Here is a 26,350-nt window from a genome sequence, read left to right as displayed (position 1 = left end):
ACCCTGGATGACTATTTACATTGGTAAAATTCCAGAGGAAAACTGGCCCAGAACTCTCAGTTTAAATGTTTTTATTAAAAAGAACACTGGTTTTATATTGCCTGCCTATGTTAGCAAGGTTTACATTGTAAACTTTAGTGCAGGGATAAATGTACACAGCGTTTACTCAGCAATGAGTGCAGAGCTTAAGCAAGGCTTGTATTTCAGTTTAAAAAGTTCACAGTAGAGGTCAAAAGGTTATTCAACAGCTCCTACCTCGTTTGCTTGTTATGTGCTTGCATATTTTGAGCTTATGGTTTCCTTCCTCTTCCTTTTTATGTGACAGAGTTACAGGGAAATTGCCACTTGTTACAAATTTGAGGCTACAGTACATCTTGCTCTTAATTTCTAAAAGGGGAAGGAAGATCCTGGGAAAACCTTTCATTCAAAATCATGGCCCAATTTTATACAGAATTACATAAAATGTACAGCAAAGAAACAGACCATTTAGCGATATTTGTGCTCCACTGGAGCCTCCTCCAACTCCTCTTCATCTAAACCCATCGATATAGCTATTCCTTTCTCCTCGCTTTTAGATAGCTTTCCCTTAAATGCCTTTCACCTCAGGCAATGACCATCTCCAACAATAGAGAATCTAACCATTTCCAGTTGACATCCAATGGCATTAGCATTGTTGAATCCCCCACTATCAACATCCTGGGGATTACCATTGACCAGAAACTTAACTTGACCAGCCACATAACTACTGTGGCTACAAGAGCAGGTCAGAGGCTGGAAATTCTGCAGTGACTAAATCCCCTCCTGATTTCCCAAAGCCTTTCCACCATCTACAAGGCACAAGTCAAGAGTGTGATGGAATACTCTCCACTTGCCTGGATTGGTGTAGCTCCAACAAGAAGCTCGACACCATCCAGGACAAAGCAGCCACTTGATTAGCACCCCATCCACCACCTTTAACATTCACTCCCTCCACCACTAGCACACAATGGCAGCAGTGTGTACCATCTACAAAATGCACTGCAGAATCTCACCAAGGCTCTTTCAACAGCACCTACCAAACCTGTGACCTCTATCACCTAAAGGACAAGGGCAGCAAATGCATGGGAACACCACCACCTGCAAGGTCGCCTCTAAGTCACACACCATCCTGACTGGGAACTATATTGCCGTTTCTTCACTGTCACTGGGTCAAAATCATGGCACTCCCTTCCTAACAGCACTGTGGGTTTACCTACCCAACATGGACTGCAGCAGTTCAAGAAGGCAGTTCACCACCACCTTCTCAAGGGCAATTATGGATGGGCAATAAATGCTGGCCTTGCCAGCGATGCTCACATCCCAAAGCCAAATATTAAAAAACTCTAAAATTTATGAGAACTTCTTAACTAAAAACCTTATCTTTCTCTTGTGTTTTTATCACACTTTTGTGCCATTTTTGTCCATTATAAATTGCATTTATTATGAAACAAACTGGTTTTGAAGTAATGGGAGACAATGGTGTAGTGTTAATGTCACTGGACTAATAATCCAGAGGCCCAGGCTAATATCCTGAAGATACAGGTTCAAATCCCACCACGGCATCTGATGGAATTTAATACCAATTAATTAATTTTTTAAAATCTGGAATTAAAAGCTACTCTCACTATTGGTGCTGTGAAACTATCATCAATTGTCACAAAAACCTCATCTGCTTTATTCATGTCCTTTAGGGAAGGAAACCTGCTGTCCTTACCTGGTCTGGCCTACATGTGACTCCAGACCAACAGCAATGTGGTTGACTCTTAACTGCCCTCTGAGATGGCCTAGCAAGCCACTCAGTTCAAGGACAATTAGGGATGGGCAACAAATGCTGGCCTAGCCAGCGACACCCGCATCCCATGAAAGAATAAAACAAATGCACCATTGCACCAGTGATGGCACACTAGCACCTCTGTTTTACATGCCCACCCACCAACCCCCCACACCCCCCAAAGTCCTCAGTCTCTCCTGGGAAAAACTCTTCCACATCTTCTCTGCTTGCCAAATTGCCCTATGTTTGCTATTTGATTATAAATAATAATATAAAACAAAATATATATCGTGGTAGAATGTATGAATTTAAAATAGGGAGTGAATTTCATTTGCAGCGCCTGGTCCAATTATACTTTGAATTGCCAGTGTCTAACTTTGCTTCACCTGAAGACTACTTCCTGTCTGCAATTCCACAGGAGTAAGAAAAATCGTCAGAATTTTTTTAAAGTCAAATTTCCATTTTCCTGCATTCCCTTCCTAAACCCCTCTGCCTCGCTATCTCCGTCTCCTCCTTTTGGCAACTTCTTAGGCCACTGACTTAGAGGTCATAGAAATAAAATAATTGGCAAAAGAAATGAGGAGGAATTTTTCACACAGAGAGTTGGGAAGATCTTGGAGTGCAAGACCTGAAAGGATGGTGGAAGCAGATTTCATAGGAAATTTGAAAAGGCAATTGGACATGTATTTGAAAGAGGAGTGATTTGCAGGGTTAAAGGAAAAGAGCTGGAGTGTGGGACTAAATTGTACGGTTCTTTCAAAAAGCCAGCACAGGCAGGATGGCCCGAATGACCTCCTTCAGTTCTTTAAGATTCCATGTGACCCCAGTAAATACTGGCACACTCCCGGAGATCCCCCTATCTTAACTTGCTGAAGACCGGGTCAATTACCCAGAGGCAAGCAATGTTTCCATTGTAGAAAACATTTACAGTATTTTTAAAACCGAAGTAACATCTCATGGGTCAACGAATGCAGAAAGGTGAAGAACTGTGGTATATGGACCTTAGTTTGAAAATCAAACCCTTAAACCTCCCTTCTTTAAAGAGAACTTCAAACCAAAATAAAAAAGCACAATTATAGTTTCCAAACATTGAGTGTCTTGTGAATTTAATGTTTGGTTAATGTCTTAATGCGAGTATGTGAAAAAGCCTGCACGTTAAACTACCTTTTATTAAATGAATGTGAGGGACTTCATTACTCATCAATGTCAAGTGCTCTCTCGTGGTTTAACATTTGGAGTTTGCATTGTAGAAGTTAATGTGTTGAAGTCAGCTCTTCCATTTTATTCTGTGGAATTTTGCACAGTGAATAAGCTTTACTTTTAAAAGTCGACATCAAAGAACAGCACCGTCCAAGGGCCAAGCATCTGCACAAGGCCACAGACAAACCTGGGTTGGGGCGGGGAAATTCCTTGCACACCTCAAATTCTGGTAGAATAGAGGTGATTGGGTAATTCTCCTGTCAATCACACCTGAGTACTCTGGAGCAACTGGGATTGATTTGTATTATGGGACTATCTTCCACTGACTGCATTTTGCTGGAGAAATAATCCTGCTGTACATGGAAGACTTTGTTTGCTGTTGTTTCCATCATGAATTTGGACACTTTCTAACTTAAAGCCACAGGTTTCGCCTTGCCTCCAACTCATTGGCTGACACAGTGGCATCAATACTCACTCCGTCTCTACAGCAGTTTGTAGCTGGCCATTCACTGCATAGCGAGTTGTTGAACTTTCATGAATGTCTCAGATACCGAGTTGAAAGGAAAGGATGTTCTGGGCCAAAGGAACCAGCATCTGCCACAGGGCAGCCAGAAGATCATCGGTGCTGCCAAGAGAAGCAGGACATACTAAGCAGCTCTCCTAAACGGGATGTAAGGCCTAAACGTAGGAAACATGAAAGAAGGGAGAATAATTCAGCAAATTTACAGCACAGAAACAGGCCATTCAGCCCAACTGGTCTGTGCTGGTGTTTATGCTCCACATCCGTCATTGTATTGTGTGTCACTACCATCGTGCTAAATGGGATAGATTCAGAGCAGATCTAACAGATCAAAACTGGGCCAGCAGCAGCAACAGAACTGTATTCAACTACAATCTGTAATCTCATGGCCTGACATACCCCTCACTCTATCAGTACCATCAAGCCAGGGGACCAACCCTGGTTCAATGAGGAGTGTAAAAGAGCATGCCAGGAGCAGTACCAGGCATGCGATAGACAGAGCTAACAGATTCCGCAACCAACGAATCAGATCAAAACTCTGCAGTCCTGCCACATCCAGTTGTGAATGCTGGTAGACAATTAAACAACTAATGGGAGGAGGAGGCTCCACATACACTGTCATCCTCAATGATGGCAGAGCTCAACACGAGTGCAAAAGAAAAGGCTGAATCCTTTGCCACCATCTTCAACCAGAACTGCTGAGTGGATGATCCATTTCAACTTCTTCTTGAGACCTCCACCATCACAGATGCCAGACTTCAGACAATTTGATTAATTCCATATGATATCAAAAATCGGCTGAGTGCACTGGCTATGGATTCCTACAACATCCCGGCTGCAGTGCTGAAGACTTGTGTTCCAGAACTAGCCGCGCCGCTTGCCAGACTCTTCCAGTACACCTACAACACTGGCATCTACCTGACAAAGTGAAAAATTGCCCAGGAATGTCCTGTCCACAAAAAGCAGGACAAATCCAATCCAACCAATTAGCACCCCATCAGTCTACTCTCAATCATCAGTAAAATGATGGAAAGTGTCATTGACAGTGCTATCAAGCAGCACTTACTCACCAAGACTCAGGAGCTGGGATTTTGTAGAGGGCTTTGAATGTTTAGGTGACTCCTTCACTCAGTTCAAGATCATTTCACTTTGAGTGCCTGCCAATTGTGATAACAGAACAGCACAATAAAGATTTGTTTTAAGAGCTGAACATGCAATTATTCTGAAAAAATAAAAGTAATTCAACAATAATATTCAATAAACACAGACTATTCGACCAGTGGTTAACAACCAGAGAATTGTAGTACTCATTTCCTGCTCATTTTCTTAATGTTATTTGCATGGACTCATTTAATTTAGATTGAGTTTGAATTAAATAACACTACGTAAATTATGCAAATGGATTTTATTCAAATTCAAGCCAAATTTAGAAAGCTGCTGTTGTGCCAACATGTCATATTGTAGAATGAATCCTACTTTATTCTGGCGACCCTGATGGGAACTAGATTTGCTATGTTCCACCACATTTATGCAGCTGGGAGTCCGAGAGAGTGAGGCTCATGTCAAGACCTGTGACTTCTGAATTTGGCACTCACTCTTTTTTTTTAAACTACCTCCATTGGACAGGCGACAGAATGAGCCACTTGACTTTCTGTCCCTCTAATCTCCACTCAAGGGGAATTAAGAAAAGCAACCGTCCAGGCACTGTCGACATGCCAGCTTCATTTTTAGATAGTAGTGTCAACACCAAGAGTACAAGCACCGACCATCAATGACACCCTATCAATGTACCTTCTGGACCTTTACATTGCACTACAAAGTGAGTTCAGCAAGCAAAGAAAAGTGATGCCCGGGAGTGGAGCAGTCAGAGAGGGCAAGGCCAGTGAGCAGAATGGTCAACGAGGGTGAGGCTCAGAAGCAGAGAAGGTGAGGCCAGCGAGCGGAGTGGTCAGAGAGGGTGAGGCCCAGGAGCAGAGCAGTCAGAGAGGGTGCAGCCCAGGAGCAGTGAGGGTGAGGCCAGGGAGCGGAGTGGTCCGAGAGGGCGAGGCCCAGGAGCAGAGTGGTCACAGAGGGCAAGGCCCAGGAGCAGAGTGGTCACAGAGGGCAAGTCTTACTGTGAGTTGATCAACTGAAGGGGAAAGAAAAGAATTGCATAGTGACGTCACCATACAACATGATACATGGGGTGAGTCTACAGGTAAATATTAGATTTTAATTTAATCAACCTATAAAGTAAGCGAGATCAATTAATTAGTATAAAAACTCAAAGTAGCCAATTTGATAAAACATATTAACTTATAATTTGTATATTGTATAATTTATCATAATTAAGACCAGTGTTTGTTTAATTGGATCTAGGGGATAAAATTAAAATTAACTAGAGCGATAATAACATTAAAGGGTTCCTAATTTTTCAGTAAATTAAAATCTGAGCTATACATAGATAATAAGAGTTAAGTAAAGTATTTAAGTTAATCTCGCTATCAAATGAAGTGATGTCAGCACAAGGGAGGGACCTGAGTGGTGAGTAGTTGGTGAGTGTTTATTTAAGTATTGTTGATTTCTCTTAATTTAGTTGATAGTCTAATAAATAGAAGCATGGCAGGGCATCTCAGTCCCGTGGAGTGCACATCCTGCTCCTTATAGGAACTCTCGTATCCAGGGCAGCCACACATGCAGGAGGTGTCATCAACTGGAGCAGCTCAAGCTCCGGGTTTTGGAGCATGTGCAGAAGTTGCAGTACCTGTGGTGCATCCATGAGACTGAGAGCTATATAGATAGCACATTTCTAGAGGTGGTCACCCCGCAGCTTAAGGGTGTGCAGGCAGGCATTTCTGTGGCTGTGGAAGTGATTCAAGGATGGTATGTTATCTCCCTGCTACTAGAGTAAAGGATGTCACTGAGCAGCTGTAGAGCTGGGAGGGTGAACAGCCAGAGGATGTGGTCCATATCAGTTCTAATGACACAGGTAGAAAGAGGGATGAGGTCCTGCAGGCAGATTTTAGATAGCATGGACACTAGCAATCAGGATCTCAAAGATAGTAATCTCAGATTAATCCTAGTGCCATAGAAAAAGGAGGATAGATCAGAGGAATGTGTGGTTGGAAAGATGGTGCAGGAGGGGAGGCTTTAGATTCCTGAGACATTGCGACCGGTTCTGGGGAAAGTGGGCCTTTACAGGCCAGGTGGATTGCACCTAAACAGAATCAGGATAAATATTCTTTTGGGGTGGTTTGCTATTGCTGTTGGAGGGATTAAAACTAACTTGGCAGGGGGTGGAAGCCAGGATGTAGAGAAAAAACAAGGTGCATGAAGGATTGGGGGAGAGTTATCGCACTAGAGTAAGAAATAGGGCATTAGATGGGGTCAGAGCGAGAGGGAATGCAATAACGTCTAAATTATGTTTACAGTGCATGTATATAAATGCACAAAGTGTGGTATATAAGGTGATGAGCTGCAGGCACAGATAGCCAAGTGGGAATATGCTGTTGTGGCAATAACGGAATCCTGGCTCAAAAATGAGCCAGACTAGGTACTGCCATTCAATACGATCATGGCTGATCTTTGGCTTCAATTCCACTTTCCTGCCCGCTCCCCATATCCCTAGATTCCCTGCAAGACCAAAAATCTATCTATCCCAGCCTTAAATGTATTCATTGACGGAGAATCCACAACCCTCTGGGATAGAGAATTCCAAAGATTCACCACCCTCTGAGTGCAGTAATTTCTCCTCATCTCATCCTGAATGATTGGCCCCTTATCCTGATACTGTGTCCCCATGTTCTAGATTCCCTGACCTGTGGGAACAATCTCTCAGCTTCTACCCTATTGAGCCCTTTCAGAATCTTGTATGTCTCAATTAGATCGTCTCTTATTCTTCTAAACTCCAGAGTATATAGGCCCAATTTACTCAGCCTCTCATCATAGGACAACCCCCTCATCCCAGAGACCAATTTAGTAAATCTTCACTGCACTGCCTCCAGTGCAAGTATATCCTTTCTTAAATGTGGAGACCAAAACTGCACACAGTATTTCAGGTACGGTCTCACCAAGGCCCTGGAAAATTTTAGTAAGACTTCTTTATTCCTGTATTCCAGTCCCCTTGTAATAAAGGCCAACATGCCATTTGCCTTCCTAATAGCCTGCTGCACCAGCATGTTAACTTTGTGCGTTCCTTGAACGAGTACCCCCAAATCTCTCTGAACATCAACACTTCCCAGTTTCACACATTTTAAAAAATATTCTGCTTTCTATTTTTACAACCAAAGTGAACAACTTCACACTTCCCTACATTATACTCCATTTGCCATCTTGTTGCCCACTCACTTAACCTGTCTATATCTCTTTGCAGCCTCTCTACATCTTCTCCGCAGCTAACCTTTCTACTGAGCTTTGTATCATCAGCAAACTTAGATACATTACTCTCTGTCTCTTCATCCAAGTCATTAATATAGAGTGTAAATAGCTGAGGCCCCATCACTGATCCTTGCGGCACCCCACTATTTACTGCCTGCCAACTTGAAAATGCCCCATTTATGCCCACTCTCTGCTTCTTTCTGTTGACCAATCCTCAATCAACGCTAATATACTACCCCCAACTCCACGAGTCCTTAACTTGCCTATTAATCTTTTATGTGGCACCTTATCGATTGCCTTTTGAAAATCCAGGTATACTACATCTACTGGTTCCTCTTTATCTACTCTATTAGTTACATCCTCAAAAAACTCAAATGAATTTGTCAAACAGGATCTCCCTTTAGTAAAACTATGCTGACTTGTTCTAATCATACTATGCTTTTCCAGTGGCAGCATTGATTAAGAAGAATATTACATTGCTGGAGAGAGTGGATATCCTGGAAGGGTCAAGGATAGAATCTATTTGGTTTGATTTAAGAAACAATAGTGGTGCTATTACACTACTATGTGTATTCTATAGGCCACCAAATAGTGGGAAAGATATGGAGGAGCAAATTTGCAAAGACGTTATAGAGAGGTACAAAAACCTATAGTGGGAGACTTTAATTATCCTAATATAGACTGGGATGGTATTAGTGTAAAGTGCAGCAAGGGGGAAAGTGTGTTCAGGAGAATTTTCTTGATCAGTATGTTTTCAGCCCAATAAGGATATATCGCTGGATCTGGTTTTGGGGAATGTGAGTGGTTAAGTGTCAATCGGAGAACAGTGATCATAGTAACATAAGATTTAGGTTAGCCATGGAAAAGGACAATGAGCAATCCAGAGCAAAAATTAATTGGAGGAGGGCCACTTTCAGTGGGGTGAGAATGGATCTGTCACAGGTAAATTGGAATCAAAGATTGGCAGTCAAAATTGTAAAGGAACAATGGGCTGCCTTTAAAGAGCAGATAGCTCGAGTACAGTCAAGGTACATTTCTATGAGGAGGAAAGTTAGGACAAACAAAGCCAGAGCTCCCTGGGTGACAAAAGGGATAGAGAGTAAGATGAAGCAGAAAAAGGGGGCATATGACCGATGAAAGGTTGATAATATAAGTGAGAACCAGGCTGAATATAGAAGGTTCAGAGGGAAAATGAAAAAGGAAATAAGAGATAGTATGAAAAGAGACTGGCAGCTAACATAAAATGGAATCCAAAATTCTTCTATAAGCATATAAATAGTAAAAGGGTAATAAGAGGAGGAATGGGGCCCATTAGGGACCAAAGAAGGAGATCTATACATGGAGACAGACGGCATGACTGATGTACTAAATGAGTACTTTGCATCTGTCTTTACCAAGGAAGAAGATGCTGCTGAAGTCATAGTGAAAGAGGAGGTGGTTGAGATATTGGATGGGCTAAAAATTGATAAAGAGGAAGCATTAGAAAGGTTGGCTGTACTTAAAGTTGATAAGTCACTGGGATCAGATGGGATGTATCCAAGGATGCTGAGGGAAATAAGGGTGAAAATTGCAGAGGTGCTGGCCATAATCTACCAATCCTCCTTAGGAATGGTGCCAGAGGACTGGAGAATTGCAAATACTACACCCTTGTTCAAAAAATGATGCAGGAATAAACCCAGCAACTACAGGCCAGTCAGTTTAACCTCAATGGTGGGAAAGCATTTAGCAATGATAATGTGGGACAAAATGAGGTCATTTGGACAAATGTGGATTAATTAAGGAAGTTCAGCAAGGATTTATTAAGGACAAATTGTGTTTAACTAACTTGATTGAGTTTTTTTGATGAGATAACAGTAAGGGTTGATGGGGGCTATGCAGTTGATGTGGTGTACATGGACCTCCGAAAGGCATTTGATAAAGTGCCAAATAACGGGCTTGTCAGCAAAGTTGAAGCCCACGGAATAAAAGGGACAGTGCCAGCATTGATACAAAGTTGGCTGAGTGACAGGAAACAGGGAGTAGAGGTGAACAGTTTTCGGACTAGAGGAAGGAATACAGTGGGGTTCCCCAAGGGTTGGTATTAGGACCACTGTTTTTCTTGATCTAGAGTAATGACCTAGACTTAGGTGTAGGGGGCACAATTTCAAAATGTGAAGATGCCACAAAACTTGAAAGTATTCTGACCTGTGAGGAGGATAGTGACAGACTTCAAGACAACATACGCTGGTGGAATGGGCAGACGGGTGGCGTATAAATTTAACGTAGAGATATGTAACGTGATATATTTTGGTAGGAAGAACAAGGAGAGGCAATATAAAATATAGGGTACAATTCTAAAGGAATCACAGGAACAAAGGGACCTAAGGGTATAGGTACACAGATCATTGAAGATGGTCGGGCAGCTTGAAAAAGTGGTTAAAAAAGGCAAATGGAATTCTGGGTTTTATAAATAGGGGCATAGAGTACAAAAGAAAGGAAGTTATGATGAACCTTTTTAAAACACTGGTTCGGTCTCAACTGGAGTATTGTCCCCAATTCTGGGCACTGCACTTTAGGGAGGATGTCTAGGCTTAGAGTAGGTGCAGAAAAGTTTTACAAGTTCTAGGTATGAGGACTTCCGTTCTGTGGATAGATTGAAGAAACTGGGGTTGTTCTCCTGAGAGGAGAAGGTTGAAAGAAGATTTGATAGAGCTGTTCAAAATCATGAGGGGTCTAGACAGAGCAGGTAGAGAGAAACTGTTCCATTTGCAGAAGGGTCGAGAACCAGAGCTGATTGGCAAAAGAAGGAATGGCAACATGAGGAAAAGCATTTTTACAGAATGAGTAGTTCGATCTGGGATGCACTGCCTGAGAGTCCGCTTGTGGCAGGTTCATCATGGCTTTCAAAAGGAAAATCACCTGAAGAAAAAAAAGTTGCAGAGCTATGGGGAAAGTGCAGGGGAATGGGCCTAGCTGATTTGCTCTTGCAGAGAGTTGGCACAAATACAACAAACTGAATAGCCTCCTTCTATACTGTAACCATTCTATGATTCTATAGTGGTTATGTTTCTGGCCTAGTAATCCAGAGGTCTGGATTAATGATCCTGACACTTAGGGCTGAATATTATCAGCGTACCACGCTCCAGGGCAGCGCACTGTGAAGTCGGCGGCCTTCCGACACGGCAGAGCCCCAGCGATGTTACTCGCAGTGGATCATTTAAAGGGAGGGGGCGGAGCAGCCGCCTTTGATGACGTAGAGGGGGCGGCCGCTGCGTCCCCGGTAACGGGGTCTGGTGCCATTTTTAAAGGGCTTCAAGCCCTTCAGGAGAGATTTAAATATTTAAAGGTGCCGGTTTGATAAAAATGTCAATTAAAGTTTAATTTAACTTTGAATCCCATCTCCCAACTCAATACATAAACTGACCAATCCCCACAAAAAAACACTTCTTGAAATTCCAAACTTTCCTCCCAGAACTTCAGCATCTTTTGACCCTCAATCCCTTCCCACCATCCCCACTCTACCCACCACCCCCCCTGCCCTGATAATTGTATTCCTCTCCCTTCCCCACCAGTGCCTCGCCTCGGAACTCCATACGGGTTCCGATGGCGTGCGATTTGCAGCCGGCAACTGTAAAATCGGTGTGGGACGGCCGCCGGGAGCAGGTAAGTTGATTTGCATTTTTATTTACCTCATTTCAATATTTTAATGAAGGCCCCTGCACCGGGTGGGGGCCACACAGAGACCTCACCGCCACCACTAATATCCGGCGGGGCCTTCTCGGCGTCATGGGTCGTGGCAGACCACTCTCACAAACATTTTATGGGCCTCCCTGCCACAACCCACGACGTCGAGGGGCTAGTAAAATCCAGCCCTTAAGTTCAAAATATCACCATGGCAGCTGGGGATTTTAAATTCAATTTGTCAAATAAAACCGGAATAAAAAGATAGTATCAGTAATGGCGACCATGAAGCTTGTTGTAAGATTGAAGATTGTTGTAAAAACCCATCTGGTTCATGAATGTCCTTTAGGGAAGGAAATCGGCCATCCTTACCTGGTCTGGACAACAATGCGTTTGACTTTTAAATGCCCTCTGAAATGGGCTGGCAAGCCATTCAGTTGTATTTAAGAAGGTGGTTCACCACCACCTTCTCAAGGGCAATTAGAGATAAGCAATAAATGCTGTCCCAGCCAGTGTCGCCCACATCCCAAGGATGAAATTTAAAAAAATCTTCCGTTGCAAATTGAGTAGAGTTGCACCATTTATGCTGCTGGCAGACTCCAGAATTGTAGTATTAGTTTAGGTCTTAAAAATCCATGTACATGCATTAATTGTATGCACATGCCAAATAAGTACAACTTTGCAAACATTGTGTTTTTAGAGAACAGCGATATGATAGAAGACAGGATGCGGTTGGTGGTGCAGGAGAATGCAGAGAATTACAGGGAGGGTCTGATTGTGAGTCGATTATACTGGCATTTGCTCACATTCTACTAATTGAGAGCACGTAGTCTAGTCTGTGTGAGTCTAGTTTCAGACAGGTTCCTGGGTACGGCACTGGACTAGCAGCTCAGAACTTGTGATTTGGGGTTCTTCCATAGCAAATTGGTCATTTGTGGGCAAGCACCTGAAAAAAGCAATGATTACGGAAGATGCCAGATTGTTATCTAAAACCGACTATTGTCCAGAGAAGGAGCCTGTCACCCCTACCTGGTGTAGGCTGCACATCACTCTAATCCACACCACAAAGCTGACTCGCTCAGTAAACCATTCATTTGTACAAATAGGAACTTTGAAGACCTACTACACCTTCTCAAAGTAACCAGGGTTGGATAAAAATGCAGTCTTAAATTTGCATTACTACCAGATCTATGCTATCTACAGTGGCATATACAGATTCTTTTCTAAAATTGCTCCTTCATGTTGACACTCTGTTTTGGCAATTTGACATGCTTTCCTTAATGTATAACAGGGCTTGGATTCAAATGGCCTTCAATAAAACAAAGAATTAATGGGCCCCCTGGAGACAGGCTCGGAGGTAGGGCAGGCCCATAGAATTGCGACAGAAGGCAGGCATGTGCAGAGGGCCCGTTGCAACACAATTAAGCCGAGGGCGGGAAAAGCCGAAGACAGCCTTCCTGCCCAGAGGCCAATTGAGGCTCTAAAGTGGCCTATTATTAGCCACTTAAAGACCGCTTCCCGCTGCTGCTAGCATTAAGCCAGCGGCGGGGGTGGGGTGCCTCTGCCACCTGGGGAGTTCACCCAGTGAAATGAAGCAACCTCCCTGCTGACTTTGGGATTTGGGGGGAGGGGGGCCTCCTCTGTGGGTAATCTGTGGCCCACGGAGGATCCCCGGCAGCAAACAACCCACCTCCCGCAACAACCCCCCACCCACCCCACATCTGCAGGGCTTGCCATACTGGCCACGGGGACCCTGCCTCAATTACCTTTAGTTTGGGTCTGCAACACTGGGCCTGTTCCTAAGGCCTCCTGTAGTACTAGCAGTGACCGCCACTCCTGGTGGTGCTGCCAATACTTACTCAGCTGCCAGCCCTCTGTTTGACCAACAGCTCTTGGAGGCGGGATCCCCATCCTTAAAGGGACAGGGACCCTGGTGTCGGGCCGTTAATTACCTGAGCGCCATTGAATCGTGCCAGGAAGGGCTCCAAAAGGCCGAGGCAGGATTCCCGCTGCCTTTTCGGCCAGGTGTCAGGAGCCCCACCGGTGCAACTAAATCCAGCCCGTTGTGTGCAGGCAGAGGGAACAGGAGATGTCAAGTAGAGGCCTTTGAATCAACCCGCGTCAATCGGTATCTTGCTCACCGTGTGAATGAGTCAATAGAGCTTTGACCATTTCCTACTTGTACCCCCTCCCTAAAAATGTATTGAGTATCATTGCCCTGAAGCCCACCTCTCCTCCCCCACCAGTTATCTTGGAAATTTATGCAAGGCATTTGACTGAATTTGTATTTTGATGGACTCATTAAATTTCATTGCCGTACGCCTCTCCTGCTGCCTTGCCCACAAACTAGTGGATGTGTCAGACAATTGAAAAGTAATCATAGTCAGCACATGCTTTAAGGTGTGCCATAGGCAGGAAATTACTATGTTTTGAACCAGAATGTTTGCACCATCTTGAGACTTATCCAACTACTTCACAGGCATGTTTAACCCATTGGAGCCTGCAAGAAGGTGTTTTTTTCTTTCCTAATTGTCTTCCACTTTTTCACCCTAACTCTCCTGAAAGCAGTGCCGTTTTCTGGGTATGGGTTACTGGCACAGGCGACTGTAACCATTCCCTCTGTGCAGTCTGTTGGCAGCAATCGAGGGCATCACAGCTAAATACAATCCATTTCTTTTCTCAATATCAACACACAGATGTACGCACACGTGCACACACAGAGGGCTGAATTTAGTCGCGGGTCCTGGCGGCAGACCCGGAAGCAGGTGCAAGTGCCACCTGTGATGAATGTGGCTGGCAGACCGCATTTACGCAGCGGGCATCCACTTTACATAGTGGAGGTGCAGAGCCCATCGTATTGCACGCTGGGGACAGGTTCTGAGGCACTGATTGTAGCACACCCAAGATATAGCCCACCAAACTCTTGCACTCTATGCAATGCCCACCCATGCAGAGTGACCCCATACTAAGCCCACCGGAGCCTCTCCCCTGAGACCAAGCCCACCCATGCAGAGTGCAGAGCACTGCATGACGACAATGGCCTCTGCTCCCCCCTCTTTCCCTATCCACTGCTCCCCATGGCTGTCTTCCTGTCTCAGCACTGAGGCCTCGCCTCGGGGCCACAACCTTTCAATGGCCAGGGATTGAAGGCACATGACAGCCGCCCATCGTCCATTTAATTCCAAGCTCCCCATTGTATTGCTATCAATTGCATGCATGTATTATAACTATCTGTTCTACAATTTAAATTGCACTCCTGTTGCTTTGGGGCAGCGCCACCACCTTGGAGCTTTCCTGCCACTGACTAAGTCCGGAACTGCTCACGACATCAGGTTTCCAGGCAGGCACGTCCGATGCAGTTCCCTAGCCTCCTCACACCTCCATTCCTGCTCCAAACAGCCTCACTAAATTCAGCCCAGACTTTCCAAAATGCATCATTGGCTCACAATCATGAGCCATAGAAAAGTTACGGCACAGGGGGAGGCCATTCAGTCCATCATGTCTGCACCGGCTGCAAAAACTAGCTGCCCAACTTAATCCCAATGAATAGGAACCTGGTTGAATTTTATCTCCTGCCTGACCCAAGGGAATTTGAGGCCAGTTGTAACATGCCAGCTGTTGTCCAGCCAAGGTCAGCAGACATCAATTAGACCAGGAGTTAAACCGAGGCTCTGTTGGTCAGTAAGTATTAGTGTTACACTGGATGGTGTTTTTAATCATGAGGCCATTGGCAGAGCTGATGCAATGATATTTTTGGTCAAAAAATTGAAATCTATCGAGACCAATGCAGAGCTGAGGCAATAGTTTGACATAGAGAGAGAGAGGGGTAAGATAAGGTTTGGTGCCAGTGGCATCAGGAGGAGGCATTGAGCAGAGGCCTAGTGTCAGAGGAGTTACGAGGAACGGGAGGAAAAACTTGGGGAGTCATTTTTACCTTCGCTGCTTTGGACATTGCTTCTGGTAGTGGAGAGAGGAATTTTGGCCAGAATATCAGGAAAACTTTGACTATTACCATGGGATCTTTAATATCCACCTGAACAGACAGATGAGGAAGCATCAGTTCAACATCTCATTAGAAATAAGTGTTTGTTTCAGTGTAGTGTGTAAACAACTGGCAGGCTCAGTATGTCTAGAATTCCCTGAAGCTACCATGAATCCAAGAGGTTGTACCAATGATATCTGTTCAATGCCAGCAAAGCCATTTTCTAATAATCACCATCGAAAAGATGTAAAAATAAACTGCAAGCACAGAAACATGAAAGCTGCAGAAAACATAAAGTACTCAGAACCATTCAAGAGGGAAGTTCTCACACTAAACTGGGCCCAACACTCTGGAATTCCGTCGCTAAACATCTCCACCTCTCCAATTCCCTTACCTTCTTGAAAACCCTCCCTTAAAACTGCTATCTTTGATCATCCATCCTAATATTTTCTTCTTCAGCTCAGTGCTGATTTTTGACTGATTATGCTTCTGCATAGCACTGCGTGACATTTTTCTATATTAAAGTCACTATATTAATGTGTGCTGTTGTTGTAAGCGGACTTTCAAATCAATTTATGTGGAGCACTGTCTGATCAGAGAAGCTGGGAATTCTGAGTTGCCATGTGAATGGGATAAAGAGTACAGGACCATGTGTAGAGGAGGCTGTGGGCAATGTCATAATGTGCTTATGATTTGTGTTAGTGATTAACCTCCACAGCAGCAGATGCTCTTTACAAATTTACTTCCAACTACGCTTTGCTGAGTGACATTTGGGTAGAGCATTTGGAAAGAGTCCCCAAAGCAAGCGCCTAAGCTGTTTATAATAGATTGCAGAAACCAGAACCAGACAGAAGTCAGAAGAGCAGTATTACAGGAAATAAAAGCACTGATTCCGCTATAATAAGAAGTGTGAGTGAGGCCCTGTTCCTACAAGACCAACATCAGAAAGGGGCTGGGGCTTGGACTCCCTGCATTAAGTGTTCCTAAACCCCGGGCCTTCCGAGCAACTCAGTATCTAGTTGTCAGACCAGGCACACTGCCCTAGCGAGTGGTGAACAGAGTGGGCCCTTGAGAATCCACAGTGGAAGCAAGGTCATTTAAAAGTGACCTCCTTACATGAGGGAACCATAGTGGGCAACTGCAGGTCCTTTTGCCCTTGGCAACAGCGCTTGACTTTCTGGTTTCTTTGTTATGGTAGGAGCCACATAGTGCAGACACCAGCTATTTGGAGGCAAATTAGGGAATCTCGCTATGATCCCAGAAAGTTTGCCAGGGTCAGCGGTGGAGGTTCCAACAGGCACAATCCCAGCATGAATGCCAGGATCACTGGTCCACTGATTTTCAGGGCAAATGTCTCTCAGATCTGGGCTGGACCCAACAAAGCATGTAGATTCCCTAGTTTAGCAGAGAGGCAGTACATAGTGATCCCAGAACACAGTGCTCGCTATTCTATACATTATGCAGTTATACCCATTACTACATTATTATGTCACAGTCTTAAGCTAATGCTAAGTGCTTTTCATGGGGATATAGGAAAGATGAGAGGGAGAGACACCTTCTTAATATTTTACATGCTTCCTAGTAACTGATTGCATAGTCAAATTGGTAGAGAACTGGAGTCAGGGCTTCCGCCCATCTTCCTTCCCAGTCATGAGGTACAGCAGGGCAAGGAAGAGAAAAAAAAAATCTAAGAAGAGTGTTCTAAAGAGGCAGACCTTTTGGACAGGGCAGCAGTGCACGAGTGGGCTGCACCAAGAGGTGGCACAAGGAGCACAGGCCTTCCCTCCTCACCAAGAATTCCCAACGTGGGAAGTCCTGAACTCAGCCACCACAATCTCAGCAAGTGCCAACCCTGTGCAAGCCACTTCTCTCTGAGGGGCGGAGAGCATAATTGAATGACTATGTTAACGTGAAATACAGGTGGTAACACTGGCAGAGTCCTGATGCCCAGGTGAGCGATGTATTTTCTAAAATAAGCTTTTTAGAGACAATGGGCAGGATTTCCACTCCGGGGGTCGGAAGCCCGACGTCACGGTCACTTCCAAGTGCTGATCCCGCACTGCTGCCGCAACGCGCACGCATTGTGATTTTAATATGGAAAATAATTGGCCTAGAGTCGCGACCGCCGCCCAATCAAATGCGGGAAGGAGGCAGGACTCTTGCAGCAGCAGGCCCAATTTAATGGCCGGGCGGCAGCCATTGCTGAGGTTGCAGTTTGTCCACAGGATGGAAGGAGGAACAGAACAGAGGGAAGTGAGAAGGGAGGCTCTTCAGTGCCAGGGCAGTACCCACGCCAAACCCCACCACCCTCAGCCCCCTGTTTTTCTGACGCCTCACTGGAGATGCTGCTGGAGGCGGTGACTGAGCGCAGAAACATCCTGTGCCCTGCCAGTGGCAGCAGGAAGCCTGCAAGGCCCACAAAGAAGGTATGTTTGGAGGTGGCTCATGAGGTCAGCAGTAGAGGAGTGGTGAGGAGGAACCAGTGAAAGAAACGTTTCAATGACCTTCTCAGCTCTGGAAAGGGGAGTCCAAAGAAAGACCCAGATGACGTGCTTCCTGTTCAGCAGTAAGAGAGGGGCATCCTGAGGGTGCATAGAGTTCTCCTGACCATGAGAGAGATTGTGCTCAGCAGCCTCAATGAGCCATATGCATAGGTCAGAACCTGAGTGATGTTGGACAGGAGGCTGGAGTACAAACTGCAGCAGCATATGTGAATGAAAAGCTGCGAGTGGTGAGGGAGCGAGGCATTGGCCTTACGCCCCCTTTTTTCACCTTGCAGGTCAAACATGAGTTGAACGTCAGGGAGAGCACAGCTGGATGGTGGGGTGCCCCAGCTCGCGGTGCTGATGCACTTTGGGAAGCTGGCCCTTGATGTGGCCAGAGTGTCAAAGCACAGGGACGCTGGGGACGGAGAAACGGGAGTCTGCCATAGACAGGGTGAAAACATCTCCAGGTTCAGGGGATGCGTGGCAATGCTCCTCATGTAACAAGCTGACATTGCCTTAGTGGCCATTTCATTATTTTAAGCAGCAGAGGCATCTCTCCCAATCTCTCGTCACCCACAGGGCCAGCTGCAGAGTGACAGGAGTCCACACAAAGACTGCATGTTCCCGAAGAGTCAGAGGAGCAAGATACCTCAGAGCCTGCACCTGTGCACACCCTCCACCAGTGCAGATACTCTCACCTAGGTAGGTCCTCGCATGGTATTAGAGACAGTGGCACAGGGTGAAGCGCACATCAGAGCAGGGTGACACAGGGGAGGCAGAGTCGGCTGTGGCCAGTCCCCCTCGGAGGATGGAGGACAGGCACAGCCCTGCTCAGCAGGGTGGAGATGCAATGCCTTGGGAGTTATGAAATAGGCAGCTTGACCTGGAGAACCAGTATCAGATGTGTGCCCACATGTTGGAGTTACCTGAGGATCTACAGAGGATGATAATGGAAGGGTCCATTCATCTCATGTGCTCCACAATGTCTCAGCGCTTTGAGAGCATGAGCTGCTCCACTGAGAGAGTGGACAACCTCATAGAGAGCCATATGCGGCAATGCTCAGAGTAGATGCAGGAATAGTGCACTGATATGCATGGAATGCATGCCGCAGTCAGCAGGATTGACTGGTCAGTGGTACAAATGGAGCAAAGAAGCACGGGGCAAATGCCAGATGGAGGTCCTGTCCCGCGATCTAGGGCGCCATGAAAGGGCTGAGGAGGCAACAGCATTGGAGACAGTTCAGAGGAGGTTTACTAGATTGATACCTGGAATGAGCGGATTGTCTTATGAGGAAAGGTTGGACAGACTGGGCTTGTTTTCACTGGAGTTTAGAAGAGTGAGGGGAGACTTGATTGAAGTTTATAAGATCCTGAACGGTCTTGACAAGGTGGATGTGGAGAGGATGTTTCCTCTTGTGGGTGAGCCCAGAACTAGGGGGCATTGTTTTAAAATTAGAGATCGCCCTTTAAGGACAGAGATGAGGAGAAATTTTTTCTCTCAGAGGGTTGTATGACTTTGGAACTCTCTACCTCAGAAGGTGGTGGAGGCAGGGTCATTGAATTTTTTTTAGGCGGAGGTAGATAGATTCTTGTTAGGCAAGGGAACCAAAGGTTATTGGGGGTAGATGGGAGTGTGGAATTCGAGACACAAACAGATCAGCCATGCTTTTATTGAATGGCTTAGCAGGCTCGAGGGGCCGAATGGCCGACTACTGCCCCTAATGCGTATGTTCATATGTTTGTAGATGGTGATGAGGGGGCTGCCCCTCACGGGCTATGTCATCATCATTCACCTCCAGGCCCTTCTGACGGACAAAGCATTTGTGGAGACATGCCCTGTGACAGAGGCTTCCCCTGCAGTGCAGCAGCCTTTGGAGCTACCCCTGGCACCTCCACACTGAGGCCAACCACCATGGGCATCTCAGTCCTAGACAGGCACTTGTGAGCAGTTGCCTCCACGTCATCCTCCACCACAGTGGGAGCACCTCGTAGGAGTGGCTGTGAGCGGAGGCCACCACATCGGTAATGCCACTTTGTGGGTCACTTGGCTGTTTCTGATGTAAATAGTAGTGACCTGTTATGCGATAAAGCACTGGGAAATTGGTTGCACTAAGATAGATGTGTGTGTTTCCATCTCATCATGGCAAGATGCAGGAGAATGGGAAGTAAGGGTTGCCAAAGCAATGGAGTGTGCTGGTTAAGAGTGTGTTAGGTGGAGACGCTGGAGCCTTGCAGTGTTTGTGCCACTGGAATGTTGCTGATTTTTGCTATGAACTGATGGTTGCTCTCACTCAGTTGAAGGAGACTCTCCTCTCCGAATATCCTGCAGACTGAGTCTTACACAGGTCAAACAGCTCTGTATCAGAGTGGCCCTATTATCCCTGTCATCCTGATGAGCTCTCTGCCTCCTGGACTTGCCTCGGCAGCATCCCTGAAAAGCATGGGGACCGCTCTCCAGTTCTCCTTCAGCCTCCTCCTTGTCTTCATCTTCCTCCTTTGCGGAGCTGTGCCGTTCCAGAACTTTTCCCTCCTCAAGGTCCACACCTCTCTGGGGGGAGCATGTAATGGAGGGCTCAGCAGACCACCAGAATGTCCGACACCCTTGAAGGAGTGCACTGGAGGGCACCACTCAACCCATCAAGGCACCTGAGCCTCATCATCAGGAGGTTGATGGCCTGCTCAGTGATGACCCGTGTGCTCAGGTGGCAATGGTTGCAGTGAGTCTCAGCCTCCGTGTCAAGGTGATACACCGGAATCATCAGTCATCTCTACAAGGAGTAAGCCTTATCCGCTAACAACCATCCATGGATTTCTGATTGCTCCTTGAACAGCTGCAGCACCTTCGAGTGCCAGAGGATAAAGGTATCATGGCAGTTTCCAGGATCGCGTGCACACACATGCGTAAAGCACTTGCTGTGGTCAGAGACTAGGTGAGCGTTTCAGAAGTGGAATCCCTTCCTATTGAGGAATGTCCCTGGAGGATTAAGCTTAAGTGCTGCTGTCCACCTTGAATTCAATGTAATATGCTGCCCTCTCGAACAGAATATCCGTCACCTCCATGATGGAACGAGGTGCTTCTGTCTGCAAGATGCCAACAATGTCTGCTGTCGCTCCTTGGAAGGAGCTGGTTGAGGAAAGTGCAAGGCCCCTGTGACTCCTAGAACCATAGAAAGGCCACAGCAATTGTTCCTGCTAACCCTCAGACAACCCTCAATGAGGGCACTCAGTCGCACCGAGGCTCGGAGATGTCCAGGCATCTTCTCCTTTGGCAGTGGATTCATGCTGAGGTATCACCTCCTTAACGTTCCTGCCCCTCGTTCCTCAGCCCTGCACCCCTGTTGCCCAGGGGTCTACCTTTGCTCCTCATCACTGGTCGGACCCAGCTTGGAGCAGTTTGATCTCAATTCCTCTTATGTCCTTCCTTTCCATTGGAATGTGAAATCTTCCTGAAACACCCTGTCATGAACCATAAACAGAAACACCCATCTGAGCCACCATCCCCCACCACAAAGCTGTCCCGCCCCCCGGAAATGCCATTGTCAAGAGTGCAGAGAGATGAAAGATAATTCTTCTCACTCAGCACAACTGGTTGCCCGTGAATGAGGGCCTTCTCTAAGCCTTCCTTCTTCAATGGTGCCTCTTGCTGCTGTCTCACAGTTCTAGCTTGCTCCCAGCCGTGCCATTGCCTCCTCCTTACTGTCATGGTTGGGAACCTGTGTGGATCTGCACCCTAAAAAGAAAATTCCAAACTCGTCCTTAACAAGCTGCCAACAAGCTCACTAAGAGGTTTAACTGGCCATTTAAGCAGTTCGGGCTGGTTGTCTCTTCAGTCTTCCGTCGCAGACTTTTTAACTTGGAGCATGCCGATTTTGCGTTGGTAAAATGGCATGACGACCCGCGGGGCAGGTTTAGCGACCGACCGCTCCCGATCCCACCCTCTCAATCAAATAAACTTAGTCACGAGTCCTGAGAGCAGGAGGTTATTTTCTAAACTATTTCTCTCGTAAACATGGAAGAACTGAGCAGTAAGTGTGGAATGGGTTCACTTCGATGGAAAGTAACTAGTCCAACATTCTACCATAGCATAAAATCTTAATAGTGATTCAAATTGTTAAGTGTCAAATATACAGGCATGGATATAACTGTCTATAAAGGATTGTTTTTCAACTCTTGCTGAAAGATTCCTGTTGTAAACTTTATTATTTTTATCTCAATTTTTTATTTACATCAATGAAATTTTTTCAATTTTCTCATTATTTCCCTTGCCTTGTGGCAGCTTACCTCAATAGTGGCACTCTCATCTTTCAGTCAGAAGCTTATAATATCACATCCCATAGAAACATAGAAAATAGGAGCAGGAGTAGGCCATTAGGCCTTTCGAGACTGCTCCGCCATTCATTATGATCATGGCTGATCATCCAACTCAGTAAACTGTTCCCGCTTTCGCCCCATACCCTTTGATCTCTTTAGACCCAAGAGCTATATCTAACTCCTTCTCGAAAACATACAATGTTTTGGCCTCAACTGCTTTCTGTGGTAGTGAATTCCACAGGCTCACCACTCTCTGGGTGAAGAAATTTCTCCTCATCTCAGTCCTGAGAGGTTTACCCCGTATCCTTAGACTATGACCCCTGGTTCTGGACTGCCCCACCATTGGGAACATCCTTCCTGCATCTACTCTGTCAAGTCCTGTTAGAATTTTACAGGTTTCTATGAGATCCCCCCTCACTCTTCTGAACTCCAGCGAATATAATCCAGTACTTGAGCACATAATCACGGCGGACACTCCAGTGCAGTACTGAGGGAATGCTACATTATTGGAGGTGTCGTCTTCCTGCTATGGTTAAACTCAGGCCCATTGTCTTAAAATTCAGATCATCCAAAACTCTGCTGCCTGTGTCCTAATTCACATCAGGTCCCATTCACCTGTGCTCACTAACCTACATTGGCTCCTGGTTGAGCGACATCTCGATTTTAAAATTCTCATCCTTGCTTTCAAATCCCTCCATGGCCTTGTCCCTCCCTATCTCTGTGATCTCTTCCAGCCCTACAACCCTCCGTACTATCTGCACTCCTTCAATACCATCCTCTTGCTCTTCCCCAATTTTAATTGCCCCACCATTGGTGGCTCTGGCTTCAGCTGATGAGAGCCTAAACTCTGGAATTCTCCCCCGAAACCTTTCCACGTCTCATACCTCTTACTCCTCCTTTAGTAGTATTTACAGTGTGGAAATGGGCCATTTGGCCCAACAGGTCCAAGCATATGTTTATACGAGCCTACTCCCACCCTTTGTTATTGAACCCCATTAACATATCCTTCTGTTCCTTTCTCCCTCATGTATTTATCTAGCTTTCCCTTAAATGCATCCTTCACCTCAGTTACTTCATGTGATAGCAAGTTCCACATTCTAACCATTCTCTGGATAAAGAAATTTCTCCTGAATTCCCTGTTGGATTTATTAGTGATGTAGAAAAATGTACAGGACTAAGTCATATGGTTTGTGTAATAGATTACATCAATTGTTACAGTCTGATTGTATTTTGATACTGATGGGCAAATTGCCATGTCCAAATGGCCAGCGTTACTCCAATTCCAATTGTGTGCTTCTTCGATTTCCTTTGCAGTACCGTTGGCGGCCATGCCTTCAGCTGCCTAGGCCCTAAGTTCTGGAATTCCTTCCCTAAACCTGTCCATGACTCTACCTCTCTTTCCTCCTTTAAGACCCTCCTTAAAACCTACCTCTTTGACCAAGCTTTTGGTCATCTGTCCTAACATCTCCTTAGTTGATTCAGTGTAAAATTTTTGTCGCTAGTGCTCCTGTACAGTGTCGTCGAATGTTTTACTATGTGAAAGCTTCCATATAAATGCAAGTTGTTTTTGTTGTGAGCCATAGCCAGTGCAGACCATGCAGTGACACAATAGAACAAAGAACTATGAGCAGGTAGCTTGTTGTCATGAGCAGTTCACAAACAGTTAGCATCTGCCTGCATGTATATCCCTGCAGCTAGCAGCAAACAAAATCACATCAGCAAATTTCTTTCAGTAGCCCAGCGCTTACTAAAATATGATAAATGCATGTTAGTTAAATCTTATAATGTTATGACCAGGTGAGAAAGGGGTCTAGATTTCCCTCTCAATCTTTACCTGGTCTTACATGTTACAGGGTTTAATTTTAAACACACTGTATTTTTTTTAGCTCCCCCTTAATGAATCCTTGTTCACTAACTTCCAATTATAAGTCAAAGAAACTAGCCAAACAGGTTTTCTTAGGTTTAAAGAAAAAGGTTGAACTTTATTAAACTTTAACTCGGTTAACACCTATGGATACGCAACGCGCCCATGCTAGCATGCATAAGCAATACACACACGCAGGTAGAGACAGAAGAGAGCAGAAGAAATAAAGTGGAAAAGTTTGAGGCAATATCTGAAGATGGTTTTGGTTACTGTTCTTCAAGCTCGCTGTAAAGTCCTTGATTGTAGGTAGGTATTGCTTTGCATTGGGGCCCAGTATTTTTCTTAAACCTTGTTTGATGTAGGAGACTTTTCTCTCTTGAAGTTCATGTATCCTCAGTGGGTCCAGAGGCTTGTGAGAGAAAGATGGGAGCAGACAGGAGGGGTCTTCTCACTCCAGTAGCAAACAGTCTTTCTTCTGAGTTCAAACTCTGTGGCTAGTTCAAAAACTCTGGACCAGCCAGTTAGTCATGTGACCAGCTGGTTTAACCAGTCCTGGCTTTTGTGGATTGTACCTTAGCAGTTTCTGGAATGCTCGTCCTTACACCTTCAATGTCTGGTGATCAAAATCCATTATGGGTTGAATGTGTCAGGGAATGGTCCTTTTGTCTCCACAAGCACTGTCTGTTAGTATGCAAATGTTTTTCAGCTAAGTGTCTGACAGCCCTTGTAAGATGCCTTCTCTTCTTCCCATCAACAGTTTAAAATCAATGTTCATATGACAAAATTAATATGCCTCATTCTTGGCAGGTGGGTGCCTGCATGACAGTAGTAATTTTGCAGAATACATCTTTTCTAATCATTGTGCAATATCTATGCTGGCATCTGCATCGCAGTCATCAAAGTTTATTTTGAGTTACCTAATTCTGTTAAATAAAGGCATGTGTGTGTATGTTTTTTCCCCCAGGTGTCTCATCTATTGCTGCACCAGCAAATACAGGAGAGCTAAAATGTCCTCGTTCTCCATCAGGGGAAGAAGTTTGGAGAAATGTGACAGAGGTATGAACCTTCTGTGGCTGGCTGGTCAAAACCCAACGGCAGCTGCACCGAGCAGAATGGAAGGAGGCAAGCAGGAGGCAGCCAAACCGAGCAAGGGCATAGGCCTGGAGCTGTGTGTGTGAGCAGAACAGCACAGGCATCACTAAGACTCCAACATAACCCCCGGCGGCAAAGCAAAACAGATTGACTCTTGTTGACTCATTTAGCTTCTGGAATGGGCAGACTTCTCTCCTGCTGACATTCTGGCTGCACATTGGGGGTGGGTGGGAGGGTGGGTCTGATGGTAGCAAGCTCAGCAGGAACTACGCTGGATACAGGAGGCGTCAGCCAGGCAGTTCCACAGAACCCGATGGCCATGTTATTTGAGAGAAAGAAAGTATTGAAAACAAAAAGCACTAGAGGAAAAGAAATATCAAAAAGAACCCAGCAATTATTGTTGGACTGCTTGGGCAGGAACCTTTATGAGAAATAGGGAACCTGCCCAAGCGTGCTTACCTTCTGTATTTGCAGGTAAATTGTTGTTGAAAAGGCCAGGGTGGGTGTTGAAAGGTAAGAATGCAATCACATAAAAGGGAGAATTAAGGAGACTCTTAAACTCAGTTTAAATTGTCCTGATGTTTAAGACCTGGTCAAGTTTTGTAGTACGCCTCTGTATAGTTAATTATTTCTTTGCTTCCAAAATGTATTATTAGTATGTTTGCACTTTGGAAGTCAGTGGCTCTTTGAGTTGTACCCAAGCAGTGTTGCTGAGTCTGAATCTTATGTTCGCACTTTCTGTAAAAATAGATGCATTACTTTGTAAAAAAAAATTAAGTTAATAAAATCTAGAAAACAGTTATCAGCCGACAAAGCAATGTTGTACAAACATGTTAAGTGCTCACAAATATTGGCGACTGTCAGCTCTATACTAACACTGTACATAAACAGGAAGAAGAAACTACATGCAGCTTTCATACTGTTTGTTTTTTTTTCGTGATACAAGGACAAAAGTGAGACTGTGCTTTCGAAGCTAGATAGCCCTGCGTGCCAGATGGACACTTTCATGTCTGTACAAGTGTTGGATTATTTCATTTCCTGCATCGGGGCCTCCAAATGCTTGCACAAGAGGTCACTAGAGGAACTCCGA

General features: G+C 45.3%; 1 protein-coding gene across 2 annotated transcripts in view; it reads left to right on the top strand.

Moving 5' to 3' along the window:
• LOC137372673 (uncharacterized) overlaps window positions 1–26,078 on the top strand; it is a 256,098-nt gene extending 230,020 nt beyond the window's left edge. For both annotated transcript variants that reach the window (XM_068036717.1, XM_068036718.1), the window contains exon 5: window positions 25,133–26,078. In XM_068036717.1, the coding sequence (XP_067892818.1) occupies window positions 25,133–25,346 (214 nt within the window). In that variant the 3' untranslated portion in view covers window positions 25,347–26,078. The remainder of the gene's footprint in view (window positions 1–25,132) is intronic.
• Window positions 26,079–26,350: the final 272 nt, after the last annotated feature.

Source organism: Heterodontus francisci, chromosome 8 (genome assembly GCF_036365525.1).
Source record: "Heterodontus francisci isolate sHetFra1 chromosome 8, sHetFra1.hap1, whole genome shotgun sequence".
NCBI classification, from domain to species: Eukaryota; Metazoa; Chordata; class Chondrichthyes; order Heterodontiformes; family Heterodontidae; genus Heterodontus; species Heterodontus francisci.
Note: the sequence above shows the minus strand (reverse complement) of the source record. Positions and strands in the feature narration are given on the sequence as shown.